This window comes from Homarus americanus, unplaced genomic scaffold (genome assembly GCF_018991925.1).
Source record: "Homarus americanus isolate GMGI-L3 unplaced genomic scaffold, GMGI_Hamer_2.0 scaffold58957, whole genome shotgun sequence".
NCBI lineage: Eukaryota > Metazoa > Arthropoda > Malacostraca > Decapoda > Nephropidae > Homarus > Homarus americanus.
The window spans coordinates 41,296-68,666 of NW_024740903.1; the positions used below are offsets into that span (position 1 = coordinate 41,296).

A 27,371-nucleotide genomic window follows, 5' to 3' on the forward strand; every position below is an offset into this window, starting at 1 on the left:
GTGTGTGTGTGTGTGTGTGTGTGTCTAGTGTGGCAGCATTGTTAGTATTAAGGTGCAAAAACTGCTTGCTTCCTCTCACTTTCAGCTACCGCCGCTAGCTAGCCCTCGTGGCGAACAGGGAAGCAACTTGCATAAGTCCACCTCTGCCAGTACACAGCCTATTCACCATCAAGACTCCTGCTGTGCTCCTCGTGGCAACACAAGGTAACTGGGCCCAGGCTAGACCAGCAGGGGATCTCGGAGCAGCAGTGGGGCCCAAAGGGATGGCGCATAGGCCCACTAGCATATGGACACGCCCTGGTGCCTACCAACCACTGCCCCGCTGTCTTGCGGATTAACCTTGGTAGGTACAGTCACCCAAAAAAGTCCTGTCGCGAACCACGGACCCCGAGATTCAGACTCGTGCACCCGAAGCAGTAGACACTGATACATTCTGTTGTCCATAAATGCTTCGGATTCAAGAGCCTGAATCTCGGGGTTCATGGTTCGCGACAGGACTTTTTTGGGTGACTGTACAAGGCTACAGGAGTACACCCCGAATGAAAAATATGCGGTGGAGCCCCGCATCAGGAAGACATGCTTACAGAGCCCCAGTAAGATCCTAACGACGGTTTAAGGCAGAAGAGGTGACCAGCATGGGAACACAATGACAATACCGGCGGACGAAGGCAATGCATGGACAGGCTACTTAGGTGCAACCCAACAAACTGGGTTATCGGGAGTCCATTGCAATGCTCCCTCTCCCCAGTCGATGCAACACTTGCACCATGATGAACTGCATAGCAGTGTTTATATTCCGTTGTTAGATGACCCATTATTTCCCCGTGAGGTGTTTGATCAAGTAAAAAAAGTTGAAATGCAATAAAACTTGAGGACCCGACGGGTTGCCACCAGGATTGTCCAAGCTGTCACCCGCTTCACGGATTTTGTCAATCGCAGTGTTATTTAATAGTGTGTTTTTGTCTTCCACGTATCCGTCATCCTGGATGACAGCAAGGTTATCTACTGTTTTTAAACGAGGTTTACGCTCATTAGTAACAAATTATCACGGCATTAGCGTGATTAATTCTATTGCTAAGCTTTATGACATGATATTGTGCGATAGGCTTTGTAAGTGGTTCTCTCCTTACCGAGAACAAGCTGGCAGTCAGGCAGGTAGGGGATGCCTAGAACATATTGTTACGTTGCCCTTGCTTACAGACCTAGCGAGGAGGAATAAATTTAAATTGTTCGTCATATTTGTCGATTTTACGCAGGCGTATGATAGGTTCCCGAGAAATGTATTATTTTTAACTTTAAAACGGTTAGGTTGTGGCATGACTATGTTATTTGCTATTATAGCCATGTACAGGGTAACTAACTGTATTGTTGGCACTGCACTCGTCACCGCCACTGTAGATGTGCGCCAAGGGTCCCTTACCTCCTGCCTCCTATTTGTGATCTTTGTTGACGATTTAATTAGAATGCTTAAACAGAACTGCGGTGTAGACGGTTTCCTCGCCTGGTTAGATGTGCTTAAAGATGACACGGTGCTGCTGTCAACGACCAGATATGGCATGGTAAATAAAACAAAATTACTTAACAAATATTGTATTTCTCATGGTATGGAAATTAACATAGGTAAGACAGTTTTTCGCTATATATGGCAGAAAGGCTGATAAACAAGTGTTGATGGTATAACCGTGTGACCAGTACATGTATTTGGGCAGCCAATTTACTTCTGACGGGTCAATATCAACAGCAATTAAAGTTCATGTGCAAGCCAAGATTTGATGCAGCAGTGATGTCCACCTTGCTATATGGTTGTGAATCATCGTTAAATGGTGACATTACGCCTGTGATTAAACTGTATATGTGGTATATTAAACAGTTATTAGGTGTCAGGAAAACGACCAGCAATGATTTATGCATGGTGGAACTTAGATATACTCCGTTACGTGTCCTCATTATAGCTAAGCAGCGTAAATTTTTCTCGATGATATGGACGGGAAGAAGTGAAATGGTAGACGATCCACTTGCCCATACTATTAATGTTGTATTAAGTTTTAATACTCCCACGTCACGATATGTACGCGATCTTTTATTTAATGATATTGATGATGTTCAAACAGCCTTACACACTCTGAAACAGAAACTGTCAAACTCAGACTCAAGTAGAGTACAATTATACAAGACTATCAATCCAAATTTTGATGTTCATGCAATCTATAAAGCAAAGATAAAGGTGAATGAGCTAGAACGAGTATCGTGGACACGAATGAGAGTGAGTGGCCATTCCCTCGCTGTAGAGGAGGGGCGCTGGAACAGACGAGGCAGGAGCCGTCTGCCCCTTGAAGAGAGATTGTGTTCATCTGGTGTTATTCAGTCTGAATGGCATATTGTTGAAGAGTAACCCAGAGCAATAGATATACGCCATCAATATAGTATTTCAACTTTTGTAAATTTGTTATCTGGAAGAACGGATTATGAAACTTGTTTGTCGTGCAGGTCATCGAATACTTCCTGTACACAGTTACAAGTCACAGGGACACACCATTACCCACAACTGTTTTATATGTTTTAGTTTAGTTTATTTGTAGTTATTTTTTTACCTTATTCACTCGTGGTTTTCCCTCTGTTTTTGTTTGTGTTAATGGTTGAATCGGTGAACTTTTATTAATGTTTGGTGTTTTAAAGCATTTGTATTTGGACCATTTTATGCAAAATGTTAGTGTAAACTCTGTATTCATAATTTGTGGTAAATAAAATATCTATCTATCTATCTATCTATCTGTGTGTGTGTGTGTGTGTGTGTGTGTGTGTGTGTGTGTGTGTGTGTGTGTGTGTGTGTGTGTGTGTGTGCGCGCGCGCGCGAGGGAGGGTGAGAGGTGATGGGTAAAGAGTGATAGGAGGGGACTGGAAAGGTTGAGGGTGTGTATTGTGGAAGGGGAGTCAGGGTTTTGGAACAGTATTTATTGGTCGGAAAGAAGGAAGGAAAAGAGGACACTGAAAGAAAGGATATTGCATGGAATGGAAGGGAAGGAGGAAATTAGGTCACTGAAGGGAAGAAATAGCGGGAGGGCACTGGGGGGAAGGAAGGGAGGAAAGTCACTGGAGGGAAAGAAGGGTACTGGTAAGAAAGAGGGAGGGAAGACACTGAAGGGTAGGACTGGAGGGCCAGGAAGAGAAGAGTTGCGTCCAATCCAAACCGTGATAAGAGGAGATTAGAGCCTCATCACAGGAAGTGGGAAGAAAGACAAGAATTATGACTGGCTCAGTTACGGTGGGATTGACAAATCAGCTAATCAGCGGTACAGCTGGAGAGGCGATTGGAAAGTGGTCAGCAAAATTAATAAAAAAGTAACAAGAAGGACTAAGATAAGATAGCTTAGCTAATCATCAGGGAATAGGAGGACGTAGGATGTAGAAAAAAAGATAACACGATTAATCACCATAAATCATATCAAGTGATTGGCAAATACTAAGATAACTGAGAGGATTACGACAATGCACGAAGGATAACTGTAAAAGCTTTCATTAACCTACGTAAAAGATTCAGGGGCATAAAAAAAAAAGAATACCTACTTAGTAATATATAACCAATTAAAATGTGGCCTTTCTTTTTCGATAATTATGTATTCAAGGGCTCTGAGGCGACGGTATAGGTAAACAACACAAAGGCAACCACGTATTTTTTTCATCGATAAAAAGACAATCATTGATACCTGGTATCTGGTATATAGAGGTGTGTGTGTGTGTGTGTGTGTGTGTGTGTGTGTGTGTGTGTGTGTTTGTTTCAGGACGTCACCGGACAAACCCTGACGTAGACACACCAGATTAATCCATAAGGTCTCTCAAAATAATGTGTCAACATGGTATTCGCTTCAGCTCGAAACGTTAGACAAGGAATCGAGTTATATGAACCGCTTCACTGCTACCATCTTAACGATATACAGTATACCTAACTCCTCTCCCCTTGATCAATAATAATAATAATAATAATAATAATAATAATAATAATAATAATAATAATAATAATAATAATAATATACAATTAATAATACAAAAAAAAAAATAATAATAATAAAAATGGTCCCTCTCTCACCCCCCTTCCCTCCTGACTAAACACGTCTCACATTACCAGCTCCTGTCCCCCACACGGAGGCGTTTATTGACCTTTTTAATATGACGGACAAACGATGACCCACTTGAGTACTCTAACCCCTTGAGCACATCTGGCCCCTTTGAGTACACCTGACCACTTGAGTACACCCGACCCCTTGAGTACACCCGACCCCTTGAGTACACCCGACCCCTTGAGTAAACCCGACCCCTTGAATACACCTGATCCCTTGAGTACACCTGACCCCTTGAGTACACCTGACCCCTTGAATACACCGGATCCCTTGAGTACACCTGACCCCTTGAGTACACCTGACCTCTTGAGTACACCTGACCTCTTGAATACACCTGACCTCTTGAATACACCTGACCTCTTGAATACACCTGATCCCTTGAGTACACCCGACTCCTTGAGTACACCCGACCCCTTGAGAACACCCGACCCCTTGAGAACACCTGACCCCTTGAGTACACCCGACCCCTTGAGTACACCCGACCCCTTGAGTACACCCGACCCCTTGAGTACACCTGATCCCTTGAGTACACCTGACCCCTTGAGTACACCTGACCCCTTGAGTACACTTGACCCCTTGTGTACACCTTACCCCTTGAGTACACTTGACCACCACAAACACCACCGTTAGCGCCACTAAACTGTTTGGTACCATCGACCCTCCACATAACGGACTTCGATCTATCGGACTAACCTCTTACTAATAATCCGTTAGAAGGAGGTATCATATATAATGGACTACCCTTTTTCATATAGTCCGGTAGAAAGAGGTTTCACATTTAACGGACTTCAATCTAATTCACTGATCTCCCGCATATACAGTAGTCCGTTATTCAGAGGTTTCACTGTATCATTGACCCTCGTTCGTCAGGCATAATGGACATGTGGCTGTAGGACTGAACAGGTACACAACTCACCTGTCTCTCCCCACTGGACAAAGTTCGATGATAATAATAGTGTTCAATAACACTCATAATGATAAATGAGTATAATTCTTCACTATCATCGTCACTTATCATTCTCTTAAGCGTTTTTCTCCTGGTAATAATACTCGAAGGACGTAAAGCAATATGATTATTCAGAGTTTGAGCTTCATAAATAACTATCAATAACTAGTAATGATATTTTACGATAGTTTACCTGATGAAAGTTATATCCATCGACACCTCTCTCTCTCTCTCTCTCTCTCTCTCTCTCTCTCTCTACACAAGGTGATTATACACGAATTAATATGGCGAATGTTCAGATATGTAAACAAATGGATATTAGAGAAAATTTGATCATATTTTTGTATGCTGATGACAGAAGGTGAGAAACACTCCACCACCACTACTACGACGATCACCTCCACTACCCCCACCTCTACCACCGCAATTACCTTAATTGTTCTACCTCACATGACCACTCTGCTCTTATTTACCAACGGACCCCCCCCCCCATGCCTGTCTGACCTATTATGGCTCCTCCTCTTCTTCCTCTTGTTGTTGTTCTTCCTCCTCCTCCTCCTCCTCCTCCTCTTCCTCATCGTCTTCTTCTCCCTCTTCCGGGAAGGAGGAGAGGCAAGGTGGAGGGAAGACGGAAGAAAAGTGTCGGAGCACATTTGTCACCGCTAGAACGATTGCAGAGAGAGAGAGAGAGAGAGAGTGTGTGTGTGTGTGTCGCCCACCTGAATATTTTATAGTGACCTAATGAAGCCGTTGGTGACCTTGCGTGACCAATTCAGCATGTCATGCTCATGTTTCCTTAATTCGTTTGTTTTGGCATTTCATATCCGGCATAAACAGACATACAGTTTTCTTTTATTAGAAAATGTTTTCGATTATTAGTAAAAAGTTTCGTTTAGCAAACTTTTCGGGTATTAGTGAAGAATTTCAATATTAAGTTATGACACGAATTAGTAAACTTTCGGCACACTGCTAAAGTCTTAAAGGAATAATGATGAGTGTTTCAGGTGATGTTTGTCTGTATCAGTAATCAGGTGTAACTTCACCGAGCCAGTTAGCGATAACCAATTATACTAGTTTACAAGGGTTCGGTAAGATGGATCAAATACGCTACTCTTTATTAATTTCGTGGTGCTAATTTTAAATATGGCAATAAATAATGTCAGTCACGTAACATTTTTATGATATATGTGTATATGTAGTGTATGAATATAATATACATACTTGTGTTGGCAGGGTTATATTAAATGCAAGGTTAGCAATACTGAAAAGGAGAATGGAAAGAATACAACGCCTAGGCTGTGTTAATTCACGCAATTCACCAAACTGAGTATCCAAATGTACCTTCGGCAATTAGGCCCGTTCCTCACGGAGGAGGCCTCCCTATACCTACATCACCGGCTGATTTGGAAGCGCTCTCAACTTTGGATGAGAAATTAAGGAAGAAATCCCAAAATCATCCCACGATCCTCCTTTCATTGACCGGGCAGACTTTCAATGAACCACATCTTATAGAACAAAATGAACTTAATTATCTTATACGTGATCTCCGTCTGTCAAAACAGCAGGCGGAACTTTTAGCATCAAGACTGCAGGAATGGAACTTGTTAGCGAAACAAGACAAGAATTTCAGTTTTTAGGAAAATAAATATTACATTATCTTCACTCTACAGTCTGCAGGAGTCCCTCTGTACTGATGTAGATGGACTGACGTCAGAGTTGGGTGAAAAACATGACCCAAGGAATGGCGGCTTTTCATAGATTCCTCCAAGTTTAGTTTGAAAACAGTATTGTTGTATATTGGGAACCAGAAGCCATCAGTTCCAGTAGCGCATTCTGTAGGTTTGAAGGAAACGTATGGTAGTATGGAGAAAATACTGACCGCTATTAAATACAAGGAGCATAGATGGCAGATCTGCGGCGATTTGAAGGTTATAGCCATTCTATTCTGCCTTCAAGGAGGGGTCACGAAATATTGCTGTTTTCTGTGTTTATGGGACAGCAGAGCAACACTACAACACTACAACACAATGGACTGGCCAGAGAGAGAAGAGTTTGTTCCAGGAAAAAGCAACGTTAAATATACTCCCCTGGTAGATCCAAACGGTGTACTTCTACCTCCTTTACACATCAAGTTGGGACTAATGAAGAATTTTGTAAAGGCTTTGGACAAACAAGGTGATGGGTTCGTGTAATTGAGGGGAAAATTCCCACAGCTCAGGGATGCTAAAGTCAAAGAGGGTATCTTTGTTGGCCCACAGATAAGAAAGTTACTTCGTGATGACTACTGTACTTTGATAACAAACAATGAAAATGAGCGAGCTGCATGGAAATACTTCACATCTGTAGTCAAGGAAACAAGAAGGAAGAAAACTATTGCCAACTTGTAGGGTAATTCTTAAAAAAATACAAAAACTTAGGGTGCAGGATGTCCCTGAAAGTCCACCTCCTACACTCGTACTTGGACTTTTTTCCTGAGAATCTGGGGCCGGTTAGTGATGAACAGGGGGAGCGATTTCATCAGGACATTAGACGTATAGAGGAGAGGTACCAGGGTAGATGGGGTCCTGCCATGATGGGGGACTATTGCTGGTGTTTACAATCGGTGGACAATACAACACATAAAAAGATGAAATAAAATAACAAATGCCATACAATGGTTAATGTAATACTTTTTGTGTCTTCTAATGATTGTTTTCATTCTTTATTGAATTTTAGTGTGATGACGTGGATAAAAGTAACAGGAGTAATAGGAAAAATAATATTTTTCAGGTTTTGTATTTGTAAGATTTAATTTTTTGTATAACAAATAAACTGTACGTGCCAGAGAATTTTTATTGCCAGATTTGAAATCATCACCTAAAAATTACCAAAAGGAAGCTGCTCTGAACCATGTTTCGGATTTTTTTTAATTTGTTGCCTAGTGTTATTACTTAATACAAGAAAACTTTACATGATTAAATTTGGACATTGTATGTATGTATGTTATGTACAGGACGGCAAGATGATCCAACACGTGTATTAGTGCTACATACAATAGTGAAACATTACAGTGTTCGTCCGTAGACTTTTAATACCACTGATTGTCGCTCCTCCCTAGTCACCCCCCTCCCCCCTCCTTTCCTGCGCATGCTTCCTCCCTCAGCCCAACACACACACACACACACACACACACACACACACACACACACACACACACACACACACACACACACTTATACATACATCTACGTACATTCACAAGCACATTCATACATTTACACACACACACACATCTGTGAGGGAATTACTACACCACGTGAGGTCCCTCATAACACCGCCTGTGAGGGAATTACTACACTACGTCAGGCCCCTCATAACACCATCTGTGAGGTAATTACTACACCACGTGAGGTCCCTCATAACACCATCTGTGAGGTAATTACTACACCACGTGAGGTCCCTCATAACACCATCTGTGAGGGAATTACTACACCACGTGAGGCCCCTCATAACACCATCTGTGAGGTAATTACTACACCACGCCAGGTCCCTCATAACACCATCTGTGAGGGAACTACTACACCACGTGAGTTCCTCCTAACACCATCTGGGAGGGAGTTACTACACTACCAGTTTGCTGTTCAACACCTACATTAATCTGTATGTTCACTGTATGTTCCTTCACCTTTCTCTAATGAAGGCTTTTGTGAAACCACCAATGTATGTAATAAGTCATTTATGTCCAATGTATATTTTCAGCCTTCGGGCTGCAGAACTTTTTCAATAAACCGTTAATTATTTATTATTATTATTATTATTATTACACACACACACACACACACACCAACAAACACCACATCTGCTCGGTCATGATTCTGAAACACGATTCTGGAAAACGACCCTCTGGAACACGACCTCTGGAACACTAACTTCTCGAACACTACCCTCTGGAATACGACCTCTGGAATACGACCTCTGGAATACAACCTATGGAGCATGACCTCTTGAACACGACACTGGAATATGACGCAGAGAAGCCATACATCAATTTCTTTTACCGATTTCTCTTCTGATTGTCACTTTCTGCTTGTTGTCTTTATCATGGCTCACCAACAACTGTCTACAGTAAGCCATGCAAGTGGGTAATAGATCGAGGTTTCATCTGCGCATTTTCCCACTCTTTTGTCCATTAATCCATTTTGTGTAGTTATCCATTCTTGTGTGCATATATCCATATTTTCTGCATTTATCCTCTTTGCATGTGACTGTTACCCCGTCATTACCTGCGTCCACCTCTACCGTATTTCTTGCTCCCAATTAAGCAGCCGTTTATCTGTCACGCAGTTGTCAAATTGTGGTTTTTAAAGCATATATTACTTAAAGCCGGGGAATATTCTTTTACTGCAATTACTGCAATATATATCTAAATTAAATATATAATGAAAAGTATGAGGTATTGGTATAATATTCTGAGTGTTGTATTTACAGTTTTGAGGTTAATAGGGTGGAAGGATCGTACCTCCGGCAACACCGTAACATGTAAACACGAGAGCTGACATACACACCAAAGTGTCGTCATCATTACCATTACATCACATCGCCTCCACCAACACTACCAAGTCTCACTACCACCACCATTCTTCATCACATCATCATCATCACTCCTACATCACATCACCACCACCTACAACACTCCAACAGCACATCATCGCCAACACTCCAACAGCACATCACCAACATCACTCCAACATCACATCACCACCAACACTCCAACAGCACATCATCATCATCATCATCACCAACACTCCAACAGTACATCATCATCATCACCAACACTCCAACAGCACATCACCAACATCACTCCAACATCACATCACCACCAACACTCCAACAGCACATCATCATCATCATCATCACCAACACTCCAACAGTACATCATCATCATCACCAACACTCCAACAGCACATCACCAACATCACTCCAACATCACATCACCACCAACACTCCAACAGCACATCATCATCATCATCATCACCAACACTCCAACAGTACATCATCATCATCACCAACACTCCAACAGCACATCACCAACATCACTCCAACATCACATCACCACCAACACTCAACAGCACATCATCATCATCATCATCACCAACACTCCAACAGTACATCATCATCATCACCAACACTCCAACAGCACATCACCAACATCACTCCAACATCACATCACCACCAACACTCCAACAGCACATCATCATCATCATCATCACCAACACTCCAACAGTACATCATCATCATCACCAACACTCCAACAGCACATCACCAACATCATCCAACATCACATCACCACCACACAACAGCACATCACATCATCAGTACATCATCATCATCACCAACACTCAGCACATCACCAACATCACTCACCACATCACCAACACTCATCATCATCATCATCATCATCATCATCACTCACAACAGCACATCACCAACATCATCATCAACTACATCATCATCATCACCAACATCACTCCAACAGCACATCACCAACATCAACAAAACAAACTGTGGGTTGAAATGTAGACCCGAGAAAAACAGTGAGACAATAAAAGATTGGTCAAAACATTGTAGGTTTCATACATCTTTATGTCTGGAGGGTTGGGTGGAGGTGGGGGGTAGGGGGTGGAGGAGTGAGGTGTGGAGGTGGAGGAGGGGGGTGAAGTGGGGGTGGAAGGTGGGGTGAAAGAGTGGGGTGTGGACATGGGGGTGGAAGAGTGGGGTGTGGAACAGAGTGGGGTGTGGGGTGAGGGGTGTGTGGGTGAGAGTGGGTTGTGGGGTGGCAGAGTGGGTCAGAGTGGGGGGGAGTGGGGTGTGGAAGAGTGGGGTGTGGAAGAGTGGGGTGTGGGGGGTGGAAGAGTGGGGTGTGGGGTGGGGGGTGGGGTGGGGTGTGGGGGTGGAGGTGGGGTGTGGGGTGGTGGGTGTGTGGTGGGGTGTGGGGGTGTGGTGGGTGGAAGAAGAGTGGGGGTGTGGGGGTGGAGGTGGGGGTGGGGGGTGGAAGAGTGGGGTGTGGGGTGGAAGAGTGGGGTGTGGGGTGGAAGAGTGGGGTGTGGGGTGGGGTGGAAAGAGTGGGGTGGGGGTGGGAAGAGGGGTGTGGGGGTGGAAGAGTGGGGGTGTGGAAGAGTGGGGTGTGGGAGAGTGGGGGTGTGGGGTGGGGTGTGGAAGAGTGGGGTGTGGGTGGAAGAGTGGGGGTGGAAGAAGGTGGGGGGGTGGGGTGTGGGGTGGAAGAGAGTGTGGGGTGGAAAAATGGGGTGGTGGAAGAGTGTTGGGGGTGGAAGAGTTTATGAGGGTGGAAGAGTGGGTGTGGGGTGGAAGAGTGGGGTGTGGGGTGGAAGAGAGGGTGTGGGGGTGGAAGAATGAGGTGTGGGGTGGAAGAGTGGGTTGGGGGGTGGAAGAGTGGGGTGTGGGGGATGTGGGTGTGGAAGAGTAGGTGTGGTGTGGAGTAGAGAGAGAGAAAGAGAGAGAGAGAGAGACGCCCAACGAACCTTGGCCTTTCGTGTTAGGTCAGAGACGACTGACGCTGTGCTGGTTTACCTCTGTGTGGGTGTGTGTGTGTGTGTACATTTTTTGCTCTGAGTAATGTAAGGTAGTATCTATGTGCACCTTAGTAAACTGTGTGGGACCCAATATGTGCACCTTAGTGAACAGTGTATGACCTCATATGTGCACCATAGTAAACTGTGTGCGAATCTTGACCTTTAACCTAATGACCTGCCTTAGTGATGGCAATCCTCCATAAACACACTATGACCTCAGACATCGCACGGCAAAGAAAGAGTGACGGACACATAGACGGACACATAGTCGGACTAACACGGCAAACATTACACGCTGTCATGTCATGGAAAATTTAAAGATTAAAGTACTTGATACTAATTATATGATCTCCTTAATTAACTCCGTAACTTTACTTATGCAAGACTAAGACATCGTTTAAGTATAAACATAAACAAGCGAGAACATGTAAGTAAACACACTACAGGTGAGAGTTCAACATATAAACAATGAGAGATCAGCTCATGTCTCCATGACAGTAACACACGCAGGGTCGCCGCAGTGCGCAAGACAGCGGGCTTTACGACGTAGGAGGTAGCGTGACGCACCAGCCTCTTCAAGGTGAGCTGCTGGGCTACGCATGTGGCGCGTAACTCGGGTGTAAGAGACTAATGACAGGTGAGACGTGGGTGATGTGCGAGGAAAGCGTGTGTGTGTGTGTGTATGTACCTGAACCTGCGGTGGTGTGTGATCAGTCGTAGGAGGCAGGCAGGACGTGGCAGTAATATTTATATCCGAGTTAAAAGAAGCAGGAACACGCGACCTGTGCTTTAATCCGGTTATTCAAGATCGCTACTGCAACATAGTATATTATCCTATTTCTTTTCTCTTCCCCCCCCCCTCCCTTACTCTCCCTACCCTGCACCCTTCCCTGCCTCACTCCCCTCACCCTGCATCCCTCCCTACCTACATCCCCCCTCACCTTACTCCCCCACCCTTCACCCCTCCTCACCTTACTCCACTCACCCTGCACCCCTTCCTACCTTACTCCCTTAACCCCTCCTCACCTTACTCCCCTCACCCTTCACCCCTCCTCACCTTACTCCCCTCACCCTGCACCCCCACCATACCTTACTCCCCTCACGCTGCACCCCTCCCCACCATCATAAAAAATGTTAAAAGGTCTTCGTTGTCAAAAGAGGCGAGGCGAGGCGTGGCGTGTGAGAACTGTGCCTCCCTGCAGAACGATAATGCATGACATCAGGGCGAGTTTGACCAAGAAAATCCTTTGACTATACAGTACTAATTCCATAATGGAGAGTCACTCCACGTAGGAGATCGGGTCTACGTTCTTTTGAGACCCACAGACGCTAGTAACCGCTCGTGTTGCTGTTTACTGGCTGACTTGGTCACTGTATATTAGGCCGGTTCACAGCTTCAAGGAAGGAAGGAAGGAAGGAAGGAAGGAAGGAAGGAAGGAAGGAAGGAAGGAAGGAAGGAAGGAAGGAAGGAAGGAAGGAAGGAAGGACGGACGGACGGGCACACACACACACACACACACACACACACACACACACTTCACCTATCTAAATAATACAATATAAACGTCAAGTAAACTGTAATTACATTAAATATTATATTTAAAATCCTATAACAACTAAAACAAACGTCATTTTTAAAAGGCATAAGAAAAGGAAGCAAAGTAGACCAAATAAAATACTTTTCTCCTTCATCGACATCTCCCACCTCCACCTCTTCTCACCCTTTCTCCCAATCACCTCTCTGCATCTTCCTTTCCTTTCTTCTCTCTTTCCTGTTTCCTCCTCTCTTATCCCCTTTTCTCTCTATCTCTCCCTTCCTCTTTCCTCTCTATCTCTCTCCTCTTTCTTCCATCTTCCCTCACATTCTCTCATCATCCCGCCACACCATAAGCTCCTCCTGTGTCTCACTTCCGTGCCATCCCTCCCTCCCTCCCCCGTCAGGTTACTACGGGAGGAGGGGGAGGAATAGTTATAAGCCGCATTGCAGCAGTAGCATCATAATAAGTGCAACCAACGTCATACACCTGACCCACACCATACATCTGACCCACGCCATACACCTGACCCACGCCATACACCTGACCCACGCCATGCACCTGACCCACGCCATACACCTGACCCACGCCCTCCCCATTCCTACAATTCTTTTAGCCTTAATTAGTGAAGCTGTGGCTACACGTTTATGTTTGTTTGGTGGACACGGCAAGACTAATGCAGAGCGATGTATGTACGAGAGAGAGAGAGAGAGGAACACAGTAACCACGACGAGCTGCAGTTCTTGGGCCAGATTAACGGTGATTACTGTGTTTCCGTGAATGATGCGTCTCATCCACTAATATTATACACCACATTTATCAAACCTTGGCACGCCTTCCTGGGGCTGCTTATACGTCAAGGGGCAACCTAAACAGATTAAAATACGAATTTATAGAATGTAATGTGTCAGTATAAGTTCCGTTTTCTTTATGTCGGGAGGGGAGGGGAGAGTGGAAAAAAATAGAGGTTCAACTTTCATTTATTTATAAATTATTCATATATTTAGGTTACTCGAGTAGTTTTACAAGATTTTTTTTTACGTTAAATGACCCGCTCACTGACGGAGAAAGATTTATTTACTTTGTCGCGACGTTGTAGTGACTTTTACTTATTTCTTTAAGTAAATCTGTTGTAAAATGACACACTCGTATCTCTTGTTTATATAACGCTTCATTCTGTCGGCCACACGATCAATACCTCATTACTGGCTCCTATAATTACTGTACATAGTTTTTCTTATGACGACTAATATCTTCATAAGATATTGTATATGTATAACCTCTTATGGTCTTACCTTATTATTTTCGGTTTAACCTAATAATCTATAAATTGTTTCTCTTACTTATAATACACCAATATTTACATATTGTTGTGAACATCAAGGCTAACACACACAGGTTCATGGCCAAGTGTAAGCCTCCGCTGGAGGGGAAAATACAAACTAAACACGACATTAATAATTAATTAAATATAACACGAGACAAGATTTATACAAGAGCGAGTGGAGACACGCGATCAGTCCATGTAATAAAATTATTTAATTTAATGCCAGGAGAAGGTCATTCCTTCTACCAGAGAGTTACATTTCCCACACTGGCGTACAGGTGGGAGAGTGGCTGGTTGTTAAGGAAACCAGACTTGAGGAGTACTCGTATGCAGTTCAGGTATGTACCCGTATGTCTGTGTTGTTTTATGAGGAAGAGATGTTACCGGTTCATAGTAGGCGCTGGACAGGTGTGTGTCTCATAATGTGAAGGTAACACCCACGTGACGTGCTCGCTGTTATCACACACATACACACACGAGTATGAAGTCACTTTCGTTGGTGAGCTCTGAGGTGAATCGAGAGGCCGATCAGCAGGGCCGTCCACAGATGTGGACGGATATATACATCACCTTCAGATCTAACACGCAATCAACTCAAGCCCTCACTCTCAAATCCTCCGTCCAGAGGTCCTCCACCCTGGCCTCCGCAGCAGAACAAAGTGGACAACACAAGGACCGTCGCATCGCTCCAAAATATAAACTTGTTTTGGCGTGAAGCGTCTGTTCAGCTTGGTATGACAAATTGAATATCGATTTTCTCAATAAGTTTTTCTTGAAAAGTCACGAAGGATTTCGTATTATATGAACGACATAATTTCACTGCTTGTCATACTTGAGTTTTTCATCTTCCCAACATTTATGAGTTATAGAGCAACGTTCTTCAGTATTTATAAACTATAAAGTAACATTCTGAAACATTTATGACAAGTATCATTCTGCAACATTTATGAGATGTAAAGTAAAATTATGCAACATTTATGACATGTAAAGTAATATTTTGCAACATTTATGATATGTAAAGTAACATTCTGGAACATTTATAATTAACACAGACTATCACTGGAGCTGCGAAAACTTGACCTCCGTCTCCCACCTACTGTACTGCACTGTACTGTGCGTGACGTCACACAGCAGCACCTTATCTGTAGTGTGTTGTTCAATACAGAGCTTCTTATGTTCTGCCTTCCTCCACCACCACCACCACTCTCTCCACCACCACCGCTATTACCACTAGCTTCTCCAACACCACCTCCACACCCTCTCCACCACCACCACCATATAATATACCATCACCCTCTCCAACAGCACCATCCTCAACACTTTCTCCACCACCCTCACCACCACCACCACCAGCCAGCATCACCACCCCCACCCCATCATCACCACCCCCACCCCATCACCACCACCCCCACCCCCAATCATCACCCACTTCCCCACCCCATCACCACCACCCCCACCCCATCATCACCACTGTCTCCACTACCAGCATCGAGGCTTAACTCCTTGATCATATCGGGCGGGTCAGTGTTCCATCTTTGTATTGAATTTATTATTTACTTTCTTATATTCGTATCTACTAGTGTTTCACCATCATTTTTGTTTGTTTTTTGTTGTATTATCATCAACTTTCTCTTATTCATGACTTTATCGTCTTCGTTATTTCTTCTTTTCTTTGCCTTTGTCATTTTCACCATTCTCTTTTTACCACTTTCGTCATTATCAAACTTTTCATTTTTATTACCCCCATCATATTATTTTCTACACATAATAATATATCTTCCTATTTCATTTCCTTCAATATTATCTCCACTCGCTTCCGTCTATTCAATGGTCATTGTTGGGAGAAATATATACACCCAAGGAGACTTTGGTGGGTGGTGGGTGATCTAGGCCAATGTAGGAGTCTGTGAACCTCGCTGGCACACTTCCCGACACTAAGTCTTTTCTCGAGTTAATTTATGGCGCGAAATTGAATCATCTTGCTGCTCGCTTCCTCACAGAGTTCAAAAGGTCGGTGAACTTATTGGTGTACTTATTATTATTATTATTATTATTATTATTATTATTATTATTATTTACTATTGTTGATTCCATATACAACTGTAAATTCAAAGTACAGTTACGATTCAGAGCCATGTTTCTGAATTCTTAGTTTCCAACAACAACATTAATAACAACAACAATAATAATAGCAACAATAATACTACTACTACTAATAATAATAATAAATACACTAATAATAACAACAATAAGAACAACAATAATAATAACAACAATAATATCAAAAATAACATCATCAATAACAATAATAATAATAATAATAATAACAACAATAATAATAATAATAATAATAATAATAATAATAATAATAACACTAACAAAACATAAGACAGAACTAACGTGTTAAGACTACATAACTTCTCCTTAACTATCGTGCCTCTAAGAGCTCTTTTCATCAGCAACTTTCTCGGAATGGTTCAGATAACATCCAATTATCACCTTGTTCTATATACAGGACGAGTGTGACGATGTTATCTCCCTCCATCACATCATATCTCTCTCTTAATTACAAGTTATGTAATGGTAACAAAAATAGTTGGTAATATTTGTAGTTATTCTTCAGGTCGTCTTCTTCAGTGATGTAACTTACTAGTCGTTCATCAGGTTCTTTTCATGTGTTGTGTTCTGTGTTCTGTGTTGTGTGTGTGTTCTGTGTTGTGTGTGTTGTGTGGCAGCTGGGTGGTGACCGTGTCATTCCCCCTCTCCACCACCCCCTTTTCCTCCTGCCAACCCTACTCCCACCTCTACTCCTCACCCCTCTCCAATAACACCCCCTGATAACCGTGTTCTCTGACTAACATATAGACAGAGAGAGACTATAAGTGATGGTATAACCCCAAGGTAACTCAGAAACCCAACTGAACTTCGAATTGAATCTAAGGTAGACATTACTTATCATCAATACTATACTAAGGCAGTTAAGTGTTAAAAGTGGAAATTTGCAGTTAAAAAGTGAAAATAGAATTAAAAAAGTGTGGACGAAAATTTTTAAATACAATATAAGTACAGTGAAACTTCTATTTAACAGACTATATGAAGTGGAAAATCCTTTTTATCGAGGGTCCGTTAAATGTAAAACCTCCAACTAATGAACTATACAGAGATGAAAGTCCATTTTATTGAGGGTCTGTTAGATGTGAAACCCTCCATCTAACGAATTATCTCCAGAGAGAAGTCCGTTATATGGAGATTTCACTGTAAATATAGGATAGACCGATTTTTTTTTAATAGATGCACAGATTTATGAATGGTCCCAACAATATTATATTCGGTACAGCGACTTATCCACGGGTCCAGGGTAGATAGTAGGTACCTGGTGCAGGTTAGTGTACCAATGGTCTTCATCTTTGTCCGGTGTTACTATGAAGAAAAAGGAAGAAGAGAAAGAAGGAAAAAAGAAGGAAGAAAAACGAAGAAGGAAGAAGAGGAAAGAATAAAGAAGGAAGAAGTGGCAGAAAAGAAAGAAGTGGCTAAGAGAAGAGGAGGAGGGTATGAGAAGGAGTAAATTACATAAAAATACATATAAAAAATACCACTCGGACACAGATCTTGATGTGTCCGAGAGCCACACATTGGCTATTATTCTTATCTCTGTAAATTACGCAAAACCTATTATTCTCCCGTCAGTGTCAGAGAGAGAGAGAGAGAGAGAGAGAGAGAGAGAGAGAGAGAGAGAGAGAGAGAGAGAGAGAGAGAGAGAGAGAGAGAGGGGGGAGACCTGACCCCTGAAAACAACCATAGGTAAACCTTCACGTGAGTCGCCATCATCAGCTACCCTTCACTCCCCTAATAGAGCAATGGACAAACAAGTTAATAATCACACTATCTTTCATGTGTCAGTAGTGCCTTACAACCTACACGGGTGTTTAAACAGTACATCACTAGACGAGACACAGGACTATACACCTTAGATTGTTGGGAGGTGGCAACACACCATGGACTTATCACCATCAGATAAGAGATCGTAAACAGTTGGTTATCAGCTGACATAAGAGGAGCAGCTGATAACCAGAGAGCTGGATGGAGAAGACAGCTCCCTCTAGCGCAACACTCTGCAGCTGACATGAGAGGGGCAGCGGGAGGGAGACGGCAGCTTCCTCTGATGCAACACCCTACAGCTGAACCCCACCATACACACAGGGTTCCAGTAAATTAAATTTTCTTTTCCATTATAAGATCACTTAAACTCTTCACTACTGGGACGCCACTTTGGATATTTTATTTGGCAGAGGGAATCCCGTACACGAGTAGATAAAAAGCTTCTATACAAACTTTGTCTTCCTACACCCCATTCTCTCTCTCCCTACACCCCTTTGTCTCTCCCTACACCTCATTCTCTCTCCCTACACCCCTTTGTCTCTCCCTACACCCCTTTGTCTCTCCCTACACCTCGTTCTCTCTCCCTACACCCCATTCTCTCTCCCTACACCCCTTTGTCTCTCCCTACACCTCATTGTCTCTCCCTACACCTCATTCTCTCTCCCTACACCTCATTCTCTCTCCCTACACCCCTTTGTCTCTCCCTACACCTCATTCTCTCTCCCTACACCCCTTTGTCTCTCCCACCTCGTTCTCTCTCCTACACCTCATTCTCTCTCCCTACCCCTTTGTCTCTCCTACACCTCGTTGTCTCTCCCTACCCTCTCCCTACACCTCATTCTCTCTTTCATTCTCTCTTTCTACACCTCGTTCTCTCTCTCTACACCTCGTTCTCTCTCCCTACACCTCGTTCTCTCTCCTTCTCTCTCCTACACCTTCACACCTTTCTCTCTCCCTACACCCCATTCTCTCTCCCTACACCTCATTCTCTCTCCCTACACCCCATTCTCTCTCCCTACACCCCTTTGTCTCTCCCTACACCCCATTCTCTCTCCCTACACCTCATTCTCTCTCCCTACACCCCTTTGTCTCTCCCTACACCTCGTTCTCTCTCCCTACACCCCATTCTCTCTCCCTACACCCCCTTCTCTCCCTACACCTCTTTCTCTCTCTCAACAAGTAGTAAAAAGCAAATGTCATGTACCAGTCAATTGGTTATCCTTCATCAGCCTTTAAGTCTCCCGTAAGCCGGTCAACACCCTCCCTATCACTGACATCTTTCACAACCCTCTATATATATCGACACTCACACGAGTCATCATTACACACACACACACATATTAATGGAAGCCCCTCGAAATCGAAGATGGCCGGCCCTAGGGCCACCTAGGCGTGAGTTTGTTTAAGGTGTATAAGCTGTCGGCAACACAGCAACCATACCCTAAGATAAAGAGCTAAGTTACATGACCCGGTGTCAAGGAATAGTCCAAGAAGACCGGACAACTCGCCAACTGCACTGGCTAACCATTACCCCGGAATACGATCTGCAAATCGATTAATATCCAGGTGCCCAATTACTGCTGGGCAGACAGGCAAATAGCATAAAGAAACTTCCCCATAGTTTCACCCTGCCAGGGGATCGAACCCGGATACGTTCGCTTGCGAGGCGAGCATGCTGACCATTACACCACAGATCGCCATAGCAAGTAAGCCCCAGTGACCTTCAATAAATATATACCTAACGTATTTTTAATCTTCAGAGGAAAAATAACATAAATGATAATACAGACATACGTGAACACAAGGGCACGCGATGTATTTACACACACACACACAGATAACTGTTCAATAATTCACAGGACTACGCTATTCTGTCATCAGGATATTCCCACAACGCTTAAAAGTCTCATGAAAGATTAAATGTTTACTTCTGTATCTGAAATCGACTTGTGCATTTGAGAGAGAGAGAGAGAACTTTAATCGACACGGACCTCTCTGTTGAAGGCATTCTCTCACACGAAAGGTAGACACGAGAGAGGGAGAATAAGGGTAGACACGAGAGAGGGAGAATAAGGGTAGACACGAGAGAGGGAGAATAAGGGTAGACACGAGAGGGAGAGAATAAGGGTAGACACGAGAGAGGGAGAATAAGGGTAGACACGAGAGAGGGAGAATAAGGGTAGACACGAGAGAGAGAGAATAAGGGTAGACACGAGAGAGAGAGAGAATAAGGGTAGACACGAGAGGGAGAGAATAAGGGTAGACATGAGAGGGAGAGAATAAGGGTAGACACGAGAGAGGGAGAATAAGGGTAGACACGAGAGAGGGAGAATAAGGGTAGACACGAGAGAGGGAGAGAATAAGGGTAGACACGAGAGAGGGAGAATATGGGTAGACACGAGAGGGAGAGAATAAGGGTAGACACGAGAGAGGGAGAGAATAAGGGTAGACACGAGAGGGAGAGAATAAGGGTAGACACGAGAGAGGGAGAATAAGGGTAGACACGAGAGAGGGAGAATAAGGGTAGACACGAGAGGGAGAATTTTCGCAATGCAACCACGAAGACACGTCAGTCACGCACCAAACACTCAGTCAGTCGGCCAAGAAGTAGAGCCAAATTTGAACACTTCTTTGTACAAAATATAACTCCAGCTGAAAATACGTCCGTTGTGGACCAAGTGATCCGCCATTGGATCGCGTGCAACTTGGCTGAACATGCAGAGCCTTACCCACAACATACCCACCCTCCTTCATCCCACCTACCACCCACCCACCCTCAGGGCCGGATTAAGCTTAATAGGGGCCTGAGGCACAGATCAACTTGGGGCCCCCTACCCTCAAGGTATATATAAATAACAAAAACAAAATATACCCAAATTTATCAATGATTTCATCAATATTAAGCTTCTGCAAAATAACACATTTAATGTTTATAAGAGACAGAAAATCGAGACGTTGCTAGGACATCGTTGAACGAAGTTCATGTTTTATACGCCTCAACTTCGAGAATGTTTGGATTTGGGGGGCCCCTTAGAGTCGGGGGGCCTGAGGCCAGTGCCTCAAGTGCCTCATGGTTAATCCGGCACTGCCCACCCTCTCCCATCTCACCTACCACCCACCCTCACCCCACCTACCACCCCGCTATACGCCATTGTTGTGGTCGGTTACCCTGACGATACTGTACCACCAACAAGAAGGCTGGCGCCGGGCAGTGAACGCTCTCTATGTTGCCACTTGCGGAGTCTGATTCCCGCCCCAGGCACGACACAAACAGTACTGTTTTTTTTTTTATCTTAGTTTACGAATGTGTATTAACATTCCAATTTAACAAAGAAGACAGTTAAATTATCTTAATGGTCGAGTATATGAATATTGAAAGTTGACTTAATATTTAGAATGGTCTTGATTTACGAGTCTGTTTTGACACTTACTGTACGATACATATTTAATAGTGATGTGTGATTTAATTAATATACGAAACAGGTTTCCCATTGTAAACACGCAGAAGTGAAAAATTAGATCATAACAAAACTGCCTATCTCACTCTCCTAAATTCATTATATAGTAACTAATTACCTTACCCTTAATATTGCTTCAAATTTTCAGAAATGCACAAGTTATAATAAAAATACAATAATTTCCAGTCAACCAAACAGGATCCGTTACCTGTATAATTGTAATCAAGTGACGCCTAACAAAAGTCTGCGTCAAAATGCGTATAATACGCACGCGCACACGCACGCACGCACGCACGCACGCACGCACGCACGCGCACGCACACACACACACACACACACACACACACACACACACACGAGAACTCGGCCTCAACAAGCCCCTCTCTCCCTATACACGCTAGGCCCCGTGACCTCCACCAGGCAGAATAGATCAAATACGTCAATCATCACAGCAACACTTAACTACTCTGACAATGTAACTCTTTAAGTAGCAATATGTAGTCTTTATGTAACATTATGTAGTCTTTATGTCACATTATGTGGTCTTCATGTAACATTATGTCGTCTTTATGTAACATTATGTAGTCTTTATGTAACATTATGTAGTCTTTATGTAACATTATGTAGTCTTTATGTAACATTATGTAGTCTTTATGTAAAAATATGTAGCCTTTATGTAACTTTATGTAGTCTTTATGTAGCATTAAGTAGTCAGTCTTTCTGCAACATTATGTAGTCTTATGATTCACAACCATATTTTTCTCGTCACTGCCTGTAGTCAAGCCTTTAATGAATGAGTATCGATCACTGCAGCTGTGAATAACACTGGTGGAATGTACTGTACCGTACGTGGCACAACAAACACAGCAGCATCACCTGACAACACAGCAGCTATACGAGAGTAGCACAGCATGAACACGAGACAAAGGCACTATGAACACGAGACCAACACAGCATAAACACGAGACCAACACATGCAATACAAGAGCAACACAGCACGAGGGGAGCAATACAGCAGGAGAGCAACACAGCACGAGGGGAGCAATACAGCAGGAGAGCAACACAGCATCAGAAGAGCAACACAGCAGGAAAAACAGTAGCAGCAGAAAACACTACAGCACGGCAGCAAACGACCAAGTGACACAACATCAACACAAGTGAACAGTAGAAGCTAACATACACACAATCTAACACAGCAGTGATGTACAGTCTACACCAGGGGTCACCAAACTACGGCCCGCGGGCCGGATCCCAAGTCCTTCCCCGGCTCGTGGTAGCTCCGCCTACACTCTGACGTTACCAGAGCTTTCGTTCTGGCTTGCAAGTATTGAACAGAATGATTATGCGGCCCGCGCTCGTCATTCTTTCATTTATCCGGCCCACTGTGAAAAAAGTTTGGTGACCCCTGGTCTACACGGAAGCACGCAGTTACTGCTTTACCACAGCACCACAGCTAAACCACACAGTCCACTCCAGACGTGCTGACGGACACAGGACAGGGCTCACGTGCTGACGGACACAGGAAAAGGCTTGCGTGCGGGCGGACACAGAAGCATTCCGAGAAATATTTGGACCGATGGTTTAATAGCCTGTCAATGGTTCAATATTTACACACACACACACACACACACACACACTTTCACTGTAGAAAAACTCTCTATCGTCACTACTGGTGGCAGGGAGTGACGTCACGCTAGTAGGTGGGGATACAGGCATGAATGAGCGTTATCGAGCCGCGCCGTACAGACATGGGAGTGGGGGTAGCTGCTCTGTTGTGGGCGTGGGAGAGATGGTTGAGGGCGTGGGGGGAGATGGATGGCGTGGGGAGAGAAAGAGGGGAGATGTGAGGGTTTGGATTGGGGGAAATGAAGGGTGAGGCCGTGGGGTGAAGAGTGGGTTGGGCTGGGTTGGGTTAGATTAGGCTACAGGTAGAATAGGTTAGGGTAGGATAGGCTAGGATAGGATGGGTTAGGACAGGTTAGGTTAGGTTACAGGTAGAATAGGTTAGGGTAGGATAAGTTAGGGTAGGATAGGTTAGGATGGGCTAGGTTAAGTTTCATAATAATGGTTGCCCCTCGCGTACGAGGATGGCCGGCCCTAGGGCCACCTAGGCGTCAATTTGTTTAATGTGTAGAAGCTGTCGTCAAAACAACCACACCCTAGGTTAACGAGCTGCATGACCCAATGACGGAATAGTCCGTACAACTCGCCAACTGCACTGGCTAACCATTACCCTGGAACACGATCTGCAAATGGATTAACATCCAGGTTCCCAATTACTGCTGGGTAGACAGAGGCAAAGTTTCATATTTCAATTACATAAAGACCCATTATGACTGATGACGTCCGACCAGCCACAGAACAACACAACACTCACAGTTAAGGACCCACTCGCTGGCGGGGGCGTCGGCGAAGTGTCTCATAAACTTCTTGGTACCCTTGGATACTCGCGGCGGTCCCTCGCTGTCACTGTGTCGCGGCGACGCTGACGGGGACATCGCCGGCGTGCTGCGACTCAGGTTCTTCAGGGCATGTCTGGAGAGAGGGAGGGAGAGGAGTGTTAAAGAGAGAGAGAGAGAGAGAGAGAGAGAGAGAGAGAGAGAGAGAGAGAGAGAGAGATTCGGCAGGTCGTTGTGTTGATATCAGAAATTGAAGGACACAAGATGTAGGCGAATGACCAGTAAGAAAAGAATAATAATAATAACAACAACAATAATAATAAAACACAACAAAGTACTGGAGAGATACGAGCTGCCATACAGTAAAATCATATTGTCTTAAGAATCTATTTTCACCTATGATAGATGTCATTCTCAATAAATCTTAAACGTTTCTAGTAAACAATTACTTCACATTATACTGTTACCTGGTATGGACGATTGGATACCAAAAAATACATGCCAAGTTAAAACACAACTTTTACTCTTTGAAGACAATGGTTTAACCCCTTGAGAATTATACTTTATCCTTATTAAAGTTATCTTAAACCATAAAAAGTTATCTTAACCTATTATCCTTAGAGTTAGCTTCACCCTTTCACCGCGTGTCACGCACTTGCCATTTTATTCTGGCTACCGCCAGACGATTTTATTCAGCTTAGGGTAACCTCCCGCTGTGAAAGGGTTAAAACCCATCATCCTTAATGGTTAAGTAACCTCATTGAAAAACACCTTACCTGTCACAAGGCAGTAAAATACTGTGCTCTGTTACCAGGACGTTACAGTATACTTGACTCCTCCTCGACGCTTCATTTTAGAGGATATTTGTTTTATATATCATACATAAAGACTCGTGGGTGAAGCAACGAAGTCTTCACACTAAATATATTGGTCTGTGTTCAATCAGGTTTGGTAAACAGTTTAGGAAGATGACTCTGTAGTCTCACCTGGAACACTTACCTGTGTGTGTGTGTGTGCTGTAGCCAAAGCTATGGGGCAGTTATAACCTTATATCAAATATATACATACCGGCAAAATAACAGCTCAACTTCCCAGCGCCTGGAAAAAATTGTATTTAGAAAAACTAGTGTTTAGGTCCCACACTTACAGGGCGCTGGCGGACTTTTTACGGAATCCTCTGGGTTCGTCGTCTGAGCCGTTGCTCACCCTGTATGGTCGAGACAGTGACATCATGGACTGAGCCTCCAACAGGTTCCCTTCTCCTCTGAACATTACTGACTCAACCCCGTCACCGGCACTGGAGGAGGAGAGTATGGCGGGCGTGGAGGGCGTGGAGGTGACCGAGCTGCTGGAATAGCGGTGAGGTCGACCTGCCGAGGAGGGAGTGAGGAAGCTTCCTCTCGTCTCTTTGTCGGTTTCCTCCCTGCCCACACCTTCAGCCCATTGGATGGCAGAGACCCTCTTGGGTCTCACGGGGGAGGTGACTGGAAGGGACACAGGCCGCGCCCGGGGCTCCACTACAGGATCAGGCGGGCGGAAAGTTTCAGTGGTTCGTCTCCGCCGTACTGCAGGCTTCCCCCCAACGTCCCACACCGAACGAGCTTTGTGTAGCCGCTGATGCTGCTCACTGTCGCCGCTGCGCCCAGTCAGGTCCATCATGGACTTGCAGGTTGATGGGTAGTCTCGGGACATCTTGGTGGTCGAGGTGGTGGAGTTCGTCACTGTGGTGGTGGTGATGGTGGTGGTAGTGTTGGGGTAGTAGTGTTGGTGGCCGCGGTTCAGAAGACCACCAGATATAAGCAAAAATTTCAACTTTGCCTTAAGCTTCATTCACTACCTTTAGATCCGGTGCACGTCACACCTCCAGCTACCAGGCTCCTCCACCCGTCGACCACATGGTACCCAAGGTGACTGACTACCAACGAGGAGGGGAGACAGGCTTCACCTCTTGTGTTGGTTGTCTGTCTGTCTGTCTGTTTCCTATATAATATCTTCACAGTTGGCGCCGTAGAACTTTTATACTCAACTTGTGGTTCAATTTCCGCTTTCTTACTAAAACTCAAATTTGGTCACAAAATTTCAAACTCATTAGAGACAATCTCACAAATGAAACTGTTATCAAAGGCCTTACCATATGATTGACACATATAGTCAGTATTTATTCAAAAGAAAATAGTAACTGTCTACGTTTGGCACGGGACGCTCTACAAGTAGAGGTAAGGCACTCGGGCTGGTCGCTGGCTCACCTTCTCCTGGTCTTTACGGACAAAGACCAGGGAAGACCACCGGGCTGAGCTGTTACCAGGTCTGACGTCACGAGATGAGACGACAGGCTGATGATTATGACGCCACTTCTATAAACGGCCGTGGTGTCAGATGTAGAGGTAAACCTTCGTCAGTTGTAGATACATAAAGGTCACTGTTGCAGAAATAACTTCCTTCTGAAAGCCACAGGTAGTCGTAACGTCACTTTCCCAAATGTACACACTTCACTAGAGATAAATAACGTCAGTTGACAACAAATAAAACTTTACGATATAGCCGTCACTATATACAGTCTCCTGTACAGTATATGACTGGCTCTTCTATATTGTCTTCTATAAATAATATATTTGTCTCTTCTAAACAGCCATAGTACACACGTGACGTCACAAAATGGCCGGTGTTATGTGTCGCCACTTGGTGGTTTTGTTGTGTTTTAGCAAATTATTTTATCACTTTTTTCTCGGCTTTTACAGTAAAGGTTTCCTGTGTTGGTCTGTAGCAGCTATAACGTTGTAAGTTGCGGTATCCTGTAATGCTGGAGAACACGCCTCGGTTAAACACACACACTAGTCACTAAGTTGGCCTCGAGGATCCATGCGTCCCCCTTCCTCCCTCCCTCCCTTGACGATAAACCTCCAGTAACTCCTTAATACAGAGAAAATATTACCACCAGGTCTGTTGGTCTACATCCATAAAATCTCAGAGAGTTCCATAAATGTTTGTTTGAGGTTAATATTCGTAGGTTCCTGTACAGACGGACGCCAGGAGAGACAGACACACGCCTCGTACCGACTCTATATGCTACGACGACTCAGGTCACTTGGAGAACCCACGCCAGAGCTGAGGACCATCTACAACGCCTTTATTCTCCCCAAATT

The 27,371-nt window shown here is 44.1% G+C and overlaps 1 protein-coding gene across 4 annotated transcripts in view; it reads right to left on the reverse strand.

The window, feature by feature from the left end:
* The window catches only part of LOC121875556 (cyclic GMP-binding protein C-like), a 176,546-nt gene that overhangs the window by 18,505 nt on the left and 130,670 nt on the right, over window positions 1–27,371 (reverse strand). For 2 of the 4 annotated variants that reach the window (XM_042380145.1, XM_042380146.1), the window contains exon 5: window positions 24,207–24,364. In XM_042380145.1, the coding sequence (XP_042236079.1) occupies window positions 24,207–24,364 (158 nt within the window). Of the gene's footprint in view, window positions 1–24,206; window positions 24,365–25,375; window positions 27,313–27,371 lie in introns of those variants that run through there. The other 2 variants (XM_042380144.1, XM_042380147.1) reach the window with 2 other exon arrangements.